This window comes from Camelina sativa, chromosome 7, assembly GCF_000633955.1.
Source record: "Camelina sativa cultivar DH55 chromosome 7, Cs, whole genome shotgun sequence".
Taxonomy (NCBI): domain Eukaryota; kingdom Viridiplantae; phylum Streptophyta; class Magnoliopsida; order Brassicales; family Brassicaceae; genus Camelina; species Camelina sativa.
Genome location: NC_025691.1, coordinates 8,079,869 through 8,090,617, shown reverse-complemented (window position 1 = coordinate 8,090,617; position 10,749 = coordinate 8,079,869). Strand labels below are relative to the sequence as shown.

Sequence of the window (10,749 nt, the reverse complement as noted above, 5' to 3'; positions counted from 1 at the left end):
CAAAAAAGAAAAAAAAAAAAGCTCCATCGACTTAATACTTTGAAGCATATTAATTATTGAGTCTTCCTTTCAGTAGACAAAAGCATGATTGCGACTTGTAAACTCGTTCTTGCCACCGAGAGGTCAATCTTGTTAAGAAATTTAGAAATGAATGTGAAAATGAAATTTGGAGTTTAGTGATGGGAAAAAATAAAAACCAAGTGCCGTGTGGCAATTTTTGGTGATATGCCTTGCAAGTTGTCTTGTCCAACATTGCATTTCCAAAATTTGTATAATTGCGGGGTGGACAACGCGTATGGTTGGTGACATCAGAAGTGATAGCATGAGAGAACATTTATGCTTTCTTACTTATACACTAGATTTTTTTCATTGGGTATAGCAGTATTTTACAGTAATTTAAAACTTATAACAATGTAAAATATGAGTATAAATAATAAAATAATTCAAAATGTAAATAATAAATTTATAGAAAACTTTTTTTGTTAGCTACTTATTGTCGGTGATGATGTTTATTTAGCAAAATGATGGTTTGTTATATATCACTTAGTAACGAAGATTATTTAAGAATCTCACAAGCAGTTCGAGCTTTCTTGTTGGTGTAAAAATTCTTCTAATTTGGTTTGTCCGTGCAGGTGAAAGATGATCTTTGCGTTCCGAAAAGTTGTAGACCTGCATCGTCAGAGTATTTAAGGACTGTCTCTCGGGTGCAGAAGACTCACAGCAAAACCATTGAATTGAGACTCCTCCTCCTCCAACGATTGTACCTTCCATTTTATCTTCTCTAGTTTTGCAGTATTTTTCTTGTAATGATGTATGTTTTAGAGTTCAGTCTTCTATTATTCTTTGTTAAATCTTTGTATTCTGTAAAAAATTGAAAATTGGTATGAATCTTCACATGTTTACAAAAAAAATAAAAATAATGGCAGTTACGACCATTCTATGACCCTTCATCAATCCCCATCTCAGTAGGGTGGGCAGAGAGTGTGGTCACCAAATACTTTCTTTTGATGGAAAAATATTTATAAAAAGGTTTATCGTTGGTTTTAAAAAGCTAAATTATATATATAAGGCTCATATTTATATTAAAAAATGTTTAAAACTGTGATAAAGTCCAGGATTCTGAAAATAATTTTTCATATATAAGAAAACACCAGAAAATCATCAAAAATAATTATAAAAAATATAAAGTAATAAAAGGCCATTTTTTTTTTTCCAAATGCTTTTAAATTCTTTGAGTCAGAGCTGCTTTTATCTCTAAGAGAGTTTAATATCTATCTTATTCAGATTCCATGAGAACATTCTATGATTTTAAGTTGATTTCTGATAGGTTTACATAGTTGTATGATTCTAAATTGTGATGCGAACATAATGTTTTTCAATATTAAATATAAATATATATACCGAATATTATCAAATAAAAAAGTACAAACACAGCTTTCAGCGAGTATTAACCATGATTTAGTGGTCATATGGCTAAGGTTGAATACAATCTAATAATTATTCGTTTCACACATGGATGGTCCTTACCTTTGAGAGGCCTAAAGTATTTTAGAAATTGTAGCCTTAATAGTTAGGACAAAAACTTCAAAAATAATTTTTCTATAACAAAATAAAGCAATATGATCTAAATTTATTTTCCAAAAGAACATGTTCGGCATATGGTTTAACACAATATAATTTTAAAAACATTGACACCAAGTTATTTAATACCTCATATATTAATATATTTGAATTATGTTAATTATATTTAATTAACTAACAGTTATAAAAGTCGGATATTTTCTAATGAAATTCATTGGAAACTAAGAAGTGGAAAATGCTGCCAAAAATAATTAATAGTTAAAACAACTGAGAATGATATAAGCTGGAAGTTAAAAATATATAGGCCACAAATGGTTATTAGTTTTTAAATGGTTTTTAGTTTTAAGATTTTAGCTTTCAGATTTTTGTTTTTAGATTTTGCTGTTGATTTTAAAATTAATAAATAAAAAATCTGAAAGTATTATAATATATAAGATTAGAACAGCCTTGAAAGAGGAATCAAAACTATGAAAATTTAGAGGAAGAGAGAAAACATAGTTAGCTAACCCATCGATAAGAAGGTTAGCTTTTCTATACACATACGGACTATCGAATCCGTTGAAATATAACTATGATTTTTAACTCTTTGTTATATGACGATGCCAACGGATTAGCCCGTCTTCGATCCATTCGGTTGTAGCTATCCAAGGCATGGTTTGACACAATGAATTAGATCTCAAAATTTACAGTAGCACTTTTTTGGCATTTTCTGTAATATACTTTTTATTGACCTTCTATTGACTCATATAATATAATGGACTATGAACTGATTCTCAAGACAAATCATAATTTGTACAACAAGATAGAACATAGTTAGATCAAGGAAAATGATGGATCTTCAATGTTGGAAGGATCTTCTTTTTGCGGTTGATGGAGCGCTTGTTTGTCTTCTTTGCAAGTATATATATACGTATCAGTTTTTATGAACTAATAAACCAATAAATAAGTGATAGCATCAATCACCGCAACTGATATTATATTACATATATAGTGTCAAATGTCATCAATAACAAATTAAGAGGATGTATTAAAATTAGTATTTTAGTTTAATTAACGGTTTTTGAATTTTATGGGATTTCAGTGAGTTTCAAAGGGATTCGACGATTTTAAAGGAATTAAATAAAGATATTCTAAAAGATTGATGATGAATTGGTAAAATTTGATTATCGATTTCATATGATTTTTTGTGTGATAATATAATGAAATGAAATTTTCATTAGTAAGTTAAACACAAGGCAATAATAAATTTGTTTGGAATTTTTGTTAATATAAATCTTATTATTGCTCGTTTTTTTTCTTGGTAAATCAGATACTAATAATGAATCAAATTATATACTATTATACTAGAAATATTGTCGTTAGGAACCGAGAGAACTAATCAAGCGTCACATTCATCAACAGTTTTATGATCCATGAAATAAAATCTAAAATAAACCTAATCGTTCGAAACTAAATATTTGGTTTGATTAAAAAGCTCAGTAAGTAAAATGCATTATACAAAACCTACCTATCGAAATCAAAATGTGGGCTGAAGGCCCAACAAAGCTTAATTAAATGATCCATGTCTCTCGAATCTCGATTCCTATGTTACTGTGTTCTCAGCGCTCTGTAACCAAACCTGGGGCAAGGAAGAAGAAGAACACCTTGAATAGAAGATTCGAAGATTCTACATTTTAAGGTAAGAGTTGTCTTATTTATTTATTTTTTTCGTTGGAGTAGTATCACTGAATTTGTTCGACATGTTTCTTCCCTCAATGAAATCGAAGCAAAGCTCTTGTTTCTTCATCATTGTCCACGCCCTAGATTTCGGATCAATTTTGTTTGCTTACAATAATCGCATTTACAAAGAATTAGTCAGTTGAGTTTAGTTACAAATCTTGGAAAAGTTAAGATTTTTATCTGTATTATGGATTTTAATTTCGTTGATTCTGTGTTTTGATACTGTAATGGTTCAAGGGTCACTCTCATTTGCAACTTCTTGGAGACTATAGTGTGTGTGTGTGTGTGTTTTTCAAAGATTGTAATTTGAAATAAGATTGGTTTGTTGTGATGTGGAAACCAGGGAACTTGTAATCCGTAAAAAGCTCCTGATGTGTTGCTTGATCTCTTCATAACCGTATCGGTGAAAGCAATTGATGCCATGGTTCCAAAGGAAACTGATGAGCCTACAGATTCTTTGCCAAAAGCACAGAGCAAATCTAGGATTAGTCAATTAGATGGCTCTGTAATTGTGGCTTCAACCAATGTACCTGAGATTTTGACTGCTTCTGACTGTGGAGAGAGACTTCCTGAGTCGTCAAGAGGTTGGGTTTGTGACACAATGATGCCACCACCAGCTTCATATTCCCAAGCTGCCTCCTCAGAGTTACCTTTGAATGTAGTGGAAGGTTTGGTTAGAGTAGAAAATAGTAGAACTAGTCATGATGCTGATGGTATTTTGAACCAAGTGATTTATGAAGAATCTGCATTTTGTTTACCAGACCCTGCCGGCTCTGCTAGATCAGATCAGGTGAATTTCTACTTCTTAAAAACATTTCTCGTAGTTTGTACATGTTCTTGATTTCATGTAGGAAACAGGTGTGGTGTAACTGATAAGATCTCATATGTTGCTTATGGATTTGATTTTTCTTCTACAGGGTGTTCAAATTACAGGTTCTCTGCCATTCTCATCAGTTCTCTCCCAAAATATTACATCAGCAGCAGACCATTGGACTTTGAGATCAGCTTCTTTAGGTCATAACCTGCCTAGAGATAGTGATTAAAATGCTTTTAACTAAATAGTTGGTGTTTACTAGACTGTAAAGGCTTTGGTGCGTTTTTGATTGTTATGTAGTTAACCAGTCTGAGGATGTCCATGAAGCAGGTGTTCAGCCTCCTAACATCTCATATAGCGGATCAACAGTCAACGCATCAGCGGATACATCTCTTCCCAACAATCCTATGGGACAGAGTCCTCGGTTACATTTCCCTTCGTACAGTGACATATGTGACTACGAACTGGAGAAACTGAACAAAGAACAAGGGACCTTAAGGAAAAACTTTGATGAAACGGTAAGTTTGTCCTAATTCTCGGTAAAATCTAATCTTTATTCAGTTTTCTGTCTTCTCTGCTCACTGTCTTGTTGTTTGTAAACAGACATTAGAGTTGAAGGCTGAACTCGAGAGAAAGATGGCTGAAGCACGCAGTGAGTACGATCGGAAATCCCAAGAGGTAGATACTGAATATAATGCCATTTCGAAACAGATTGGAGCCTTTAGGAGTTTGGTTGCCATGAACAGTCTCTTGGCGAACGCTTACAAGTCTTCACGTCCAGTGAAGAGTGCAGCGACGGATACTGCAGCTGTTAGAGGTAAACGTGAAGAGTTAAGAAAAGTGAATTTCGATAAAGCTGATGAGCTAAACAATGACACTCACACTTTTTATTTCTTTAGCAGCTAGAAGCTCCCAACATCCAACGCAGCAGCAGCAAGCAGTACAAACGAACACGACTATGACTTCAACTGCTCCTCCTCGACCCCCAGTCACAACAGCGGAAGCTCCAATTCCTTCCGGTCCTCCTTCACATTTCCCGCGCTGCAATACGCCTCAACCGAGACCAGTATCTCAGCAAGCAGTACAAACAAACACGAATATGAATGCAACTACTCCTCCTCAACCCTCAGTCACAACAGCGGAAGCTCCAAGACCTTCAGGTCCTCTTTCGCATTTCCCGCGCTGCAATACGCCTCAACCGAGGCCAATATGTCAGCAAGAAGCAGCACAATCCAACCCACATATGAATTCAACCGCGCTTCCTCGCCCCTCAATCACAACAGAAGCTCGTCCTCTACATTCACCACCCTGCAACACGCCTCAGCCAAGGCCAATATCTCAGCTACCAGTAGTACAATCAAACAGGCCTATCAGTTCAACCGCCCCTCCAAGACCCTCAGTCACATCAGAAGCTATACCTTTGCATTCACCACCCTGCAACACGCCTCAGCCAAGACCAATATCTCAGCTACCAGGAGTACAATCAAACTCGCATATCAGTTCAATTGTCCCTCCTGGACCCTCGGTCACATCAGAAGCTATATCTTTGCCTTCACCACCCTGCAACACGCCTCAGCCAAGACCAACTCAGCTACCAGTAGTACAAGCAAACACGCCTATCAGTTCAACCGCCCCGCATGGACCCTCAGTCACATCAAAAGCTATATCTTTGCATTCACAACCCTGCAACACGCCTCAGCCAAGACCGCCACCTTTAATCTCCAACCATACTCCAACTTCTTATTCAGCAGCATCTGCTCCACATGTGCATGGTATAGTGAGGCGGACCATGGCACCTCACTTACGTTCATCTCGACCTCCCAACTCTGCTGCTGCATCAACAATAAATCCAACAAGGCAGGTTCAAGAACAACAACAACAACAACAACAACAGCAACAACAACAACAACAACAGCAACAACAACAACAACAAGGGAACTCAAACAGTAGCTTGGTCTATCTCTCAGATGAAGACTAGTGACAAAATCCTTGGGAGTATATATAGTATATAAGTTATTGTAGTTTCTCGTAAGGATATATAGGTATCGAAGCCCTTAAAACATTTGAGAATACCACGTACGAAGAAACATTTCGAAAAAATGGACTGTTCATTTGGAAACATGTACTGGAACTTAGTGCTTATATGTGTTTTGCGTAATGGAATACAAATTTTTTGGATACTTACAAAGGAAGCATACAATTCCGAATGTTGAGAGTTGTATATTACTACATAGAGTAGAGATTTTTCAAAAATACTTTCCTCAAAACTTCGAATTTTGAAAATATTATGGTCATTTATGGATTCTAGCAGAGCAAGGATCATGGTGGACTTCTGCTACATTAACTTAAACCTCTGAAACGAGTTCCAATGAAAACGTGATATTAACACCACGTGGCACGTGACATCCCCCGATCTCTAATAAATGAACTCTTTCTCTTACTATATACTATATAGTATCAGACTTATCAGTACAGTGATGAGCTAGCTGACTCAACTCCACCACAACCGCAAAACGCAAATGCAAACGCAAAAACACTCCTCTGTTTTTAGCGTTTAGCTTTCTTAATTCTCATTCTGATTTGTGTGTGAACCAACGGGGAAAGGGATTGTGAAAGTTTTATCTTGATGAAAGCTCAACTGCATTCCACATTTGCGTTTTAGCTTACTGGTACTAGTACTACTACTAGCTTTGAATCTGCGCCTCTGTTCCTTCCAAAAGCTTCAATTTTTTCAAGGTTGGTCCGCTATTTCCCATTCTTTTAACGGTTGAAATCTGCGGTTTGAGCTATCAGGAAACGGGTTTCCCCAAAAACCTTAACTTTTTTTCACTTGGACCATTGTTGAATTTGTGGGACATGTTTCTTTCCATCAAAAAGTTCGGATCTTTACTTTTTTCAGTCAATGGCGGAGGAGAGGAAACAGCTTTTACAATCTAAATCCCGGTTTAAATAACCGACACCGGAAATTGTGAGTCCCACAAATAAAAAAAAACCAGTTCTTTAACCGGTTCCCGACAACCGACACCGGAAATTGTGTGCCCCGACACGTTCCAACAGTTTGCTTCGGTCCTCGTTTACCTTTTCCTTAAAAGCAAAGCACTTTCGTCATCCTCTTTTTGTCTATATCCTCTAATTTGGTTTTTGTCTCTTAACCCTTAATTTGAGCTTATGGAACTTCTTGGTTAGATTTCACAAAATCGTATTTTTTTTTTATGAGCGTTGAGAAAGTTTTAGTGGATTAGATTATAATATGAGGATTTTGCTATTAGTAAACAGTTTAAAGATTAACTTAAAAGGAGCTTTTTTGATATATAATATAATGGTCTAATCTCAATGATTCTGCCTTTGATACTATAATGGTTGAAAAGTCACTCTCAGATTTGCAATTCCGTTTCTTTCTTGAGGTGGTTGGTCTGTTTTCATTCCATTTATTATTTGTATTTCCCATTTTTGACTAATCTCAATCATTTCTTTAATCACATTATATATTTTAGTAGTAGTGATCAAGATGCTCCATTACTTTCTTCTTTTTATAACCCTTTGCTTTGTCTGCAACTTCCTTTTCTCTGTACACTGTGATGCACTTACCAATCTTGTTCTTACTTCAACGTTTTTGCAGGGTAATGTGATTTTATATTGGCTCTCTTGTTTTGTTCTCTTTTAGTGTGTTTTGCTTTCAAGAATGCAATATGAATAGTTTGGTTGCTGTGTTCTGCTGTGCTTTGTCTTTAGCCAACTAACTTTAGAGGGGAACTAAAGATTTGCAATGGATCTTCAATGATTTGATGTGACTGTATATCAATCGGTATGAGTTTTACTACTTTTTTTTTATTGGGGTGTGTCTTATTTTCTCTTCTAACTCTGGGCCCTTTTAAGAATTGGAGTCTGACCAGGTCATAGAATGTTTTTGGTTCACAGTGGGTGCAACAGAGTTAGAATCTTTTGTATGTCTGTTCACCAACCCCATTCATTCACAACATTACACTGTAGATTTACCTGTAATTTTCTATAAAAAAAAGTCTAACATAAGTTGTTTCAGGTTCTAGGTTGTTGTACACTTGGGAGTTGAGTTTACTTTGAGTAAAAGAAATAAATCAGACATGAAGGTCTTCATCTTATCTTCTCTGTTTAAGAAGCTCCGCTCGCTCATGTTGTTGTCTACACATGTTAGAATCAATTACTAACTTCTTGTGGTGTAGTTTCAGCAGCAGTTATAAATAAAGATGAGAGTGGAAACCGCATTTGTGATTCTCTTGGTCCTCATAGCAATTCAACAATGTTATGGAGGTTAGTATCCTCTTAGTGTATACTCTTTCCATATTTGTTCATGCTTTCTGTATTCAAAGATAACTCCGCAACATATCTAAAATGGTGTGACTACCTCATTTATGTGTTAGGTGCAAGCAACTATACGTGCACTTGCTTCTCTTCAAGCAATCAAAGTGATATCCTGGGATCTAACTGTTCAACATCATGTAATTGCAGACCAGGTTAGTTTTCGCTTAACCAACTAGGAAGTTTTCAAGATTATAGAGATAACTAACTTTATAACTTTCTCTTATGTTAGCTGATAGAAACCAATGGGTGTGCTTGTGTCCTGCAAATGGTTTTCCAGTAATAGCCATTGGTGGTGCCAATTCTTCATGTTTCACTTCATGCAACTGCGCTGCTGGTATGTTTTTACTCTTATCTATCTCGTTCTATGGTAACCTCAGTCGTTTATATCATACATTTGTCTGCTTACTTGTTTCCAGGAGCTACCAAATCTTGGAAAAAGCAATATTTATCGAGGAAACTCGTTGTGGCTATACTACTCTTCTGCGGTGTACTCACTTCACTAGCATTGCTTGCCTCTATGATTTGCTACATTTGTCGAAGGAACACATTTTCTGGACAGTCACCTTCAGTTTCTTCAGATAGAGAATCTAGCTGGCATAGCTCAGCCAACTTAATAAACCGTAAAAGCTCGGTTTCACAATCGAAAATTAGTATCAGCTCCTCAGTGACAGGTATACCATTTCCTCCTACTTAGTTCCTTGAAAAATCTTTGCTTTGTTACATTAAACTTGTTTTTTGTTGTCATCAGGATGCTTCTTTCAGAATGCTTCTTTGTTTTGTGTGAGCAGACCTGAAACAATCCATGGAACTATATTTCAGTTCTCATACACTGAATTAGAGCAAGCAACCAACAAATTCTCCAGCAACAGTGTGATAGGACATGGAGGTAGTAGTTGTGTTTACCGCGGGCAGCTCAAAGACGGTAAAACCGCTGCGATCAAACGTCTAAATACCCCTAAAGGAAACGACACTGACACTCTATTCTCAACAGAAGTATTAGCCTCCTCCTCATCCTCTTCATGCTTCTTATATAGGGTGGTTTCAAATATAATCAAGATTATGACATTTGTGTTCTGTTTTTTTTAATGTTTTCACAGGTTGAGTTATTATCAAGACTCCATCATTACCATGTGGTTCCTTTAATTGGATACTGCTCTGAGTTTCATGGCAAACATGCAGAGAGGGTTCTGGTTTTTGAGTACATGTCTTATGGAAGTCTGAGAGATTGCTTAGATGGAGAGTTGGGGGAGAAAATGACATGGAACATTAGAATCTCTGTCGCTCTTGGAGCTGCAAGAGGGCTCGAGTATCTTCACGAAGCTGCAGCGCCAAGAATCTTACACAGAGATGTAAAATCTACAAATATTCTCCTTGATGAGAATTGGCATGCAAAAGTAAGTAACACAAACCACCTCCCCCATATATTTAGATGAGTCTAAATTTGAACTTGTAATGAGCATAAATTGTTACAGATAACAGATCTTGGGATGGCTAAGTGTTTGAGTAGCGACGGTTTACAAAGCGGTTCAAGCTCTCCTACCATAGGACTACAAGGAACGTTTGGCTACTTTGCACCTGAATATGCAATTGCAGGATGTGCTTCACAGATGTCAGACGTTTTCAGCTTTGGTGTTGTTCTACTCGAGCTTATAACTGGAAGGAAACCGATACAGAAACCTAGCAACAACAAAGGAGAAGAAAGCCTAGTTATTTGGGTGAGTAACAACACTTAGTAAATGAATCTTTTACCATTCTGAAATTTAGTATTTACTGGTTGGTTTGTGTTAGGCTGTGCCGCGTTTACAAGATAGTAAGCGAGTGATCGAGGAACTGCCTGATCCGAGGCTAAAAGGGAAGTTTGCTGAAGAAGAGATGCAGATCATGGCGTATCTTGCTAAAGAGTGTCTGCTATTGGAACCAGAAGCTAGACCAACAATGAGAGAAGTTGTTCAGATTCTTTCAACCATCACACCAGATACAACATCCAGACGTAGAAGTTTCCCCATTAATTATCTATTCCAGGTATGTTTTTACATGAAAACACAGAATACTAAAGCATTGAAACCTTATTATCAGTAACATTTTGTCTTCATAGAGTAACGAGACGAAGAAAGAAAGCAAAGTAGGGTGGTCAAGAGGTGGGAGCAGGAGTGGACATGAAGAGGAAACAGTGGATCTTACTGAGCCACGGTTTGAGTCCTTCTGCTTGCCGAATGTGAAGCCGGTCTTGCTTGAACCATCTGCACATATTTAAAACTTTGAAGTAGATATAGAAAAGCACAGAGCCAAAAACAACA

General features: G+C 36.4%; 2 protein-coding genes across 19 annotated transcripts; both read left to right on the top strand.

Annotated features, from left to right (window-relative positions):
• LOC104700712 (flocculation protein FLO11-like) lies at positions 3,179-6,294 on the top strand. Of its 3 annotated transcripts, none has more exons than XM_010416275.2 (6): positions 3,179-3,259; positions 3,644-4,090; positions 4,218-4,314; positions 4,445-4,632; positions 4,718-4,931; positions 5,014-6,294. In XM_010416275.2, the coding sequence occupies exons 2-6, from the start codon at positions 3,722-3,724 to the stop codon at positions 6,090-6,092; spliced, it is 1,947 nt and encodes a 648-aa protein (XP_010414577.1). In that variant the 5' UTR covers positions 3,179-3,259; positions 3,644-3,721; the 3' UTR covers positions 6,093-6,294. The 3 variants fall into 3 exon arrangements, with proteins under 3 accessions (XP_010414577.1, XP_010414576.1, XP_010414575.1); XM_010416274.2 differs by having other exon boundaries at positions 4,415-4,632; positions 5,017-6,294; XM_010416273.2 differs by having other exon boundaries at positions 4,415-4,632.
• On the top strand, positions 6,580-10,749 carry LOC104700710 (receptor-like serine/threonine-protein kinase NCRK). Of its 16 annotated transcripts, none has more exons than XM_019227560.1 (14): positions 6,580-6,850; positions 7,014-7,082; positions 7,847-7,919; positions 7,991-8,058; positions 8,154-8,220; positions 8,314-8,401; positions 8,512-8,604; positions 8,682-8,786; positions 8,869-9,123; positions 9,201-9,445; positions 9,550-9,846; positions 9,925-10,167; positions 10,241-10,474; positions 10,548-10,749. In XM_019227560.1, the coding sequence occupies exons 6-14, from the start codon at positions 8,338-8,340 to the stop codon at positions 10,704-10,706; spliced, it is 1,695 nt and encodes a 564-aa protein (XP_019083105.1). In that variant the 5' UTR covers positions 6,580-6,850; positions 7,014-7,082; positions 7,847-7,919; positions 7,991-8,058; positions 8,154-8,220; positions 8,314-8,337; the 3' UTR covers positions 10,707-10,749. The 16 variants fall into 16 exon arrangements, with proteins under 16 accessions (XP_019083105.1, XP_010414571.1, XP_010414562.1 ...); XM_010416269.2 differs by having other exon boundaries at positions 7,014-7,734; positions 8,033-8,058; positions 8,323-8,401; XM_010416260.2 differs by having other exon boundaries at positions 7,014-7,734; positions 8,033-8,058.

Coding starts and splice junctions, on each gene's coding strand:
- LOC104700712 (XM_010416273.2), top strand. CDS start 3,722: ATGGTTCCAAAGGAAACTGATGAGCCTACAGATTCTTTGCCAAAAGCA. Junction 4,315..4,414: donor TTTGAGATCAGCTTCTTTAG/GTCATAACCTGC, acceptor ATTGTTATGTAG/TTAACCAGTCTGAGGATGTC. Junction 4,932..5,013: donor GGATACTGCAGCTGTTAGAG/GTAAACGTGAAG, acceptor TTATTTCTTTAG/CAGCTAGAAGCTCCCAACAT.
- LOC104700710 (XM_010416265.2), top strand. CDS start 8,338: ATGAGAGTGGAAACCGCATTTGTGATTCTCTTGGTCCTCATAGCAATT. Junction 8,605..8,681: donor ATCATGTAATTGCAGACCAG/GTTAGTTTTCGC, acceptor CTCTTATGTTAG/CTGATAGAAACCAATGGGTG. Junction 9,847..9,924: donor ATGAGAATTGGCATGCAAAA/GTAAGTAACACA, acceptor AAATTGTTACAG/ATAACAGATCTTGGGATGGC.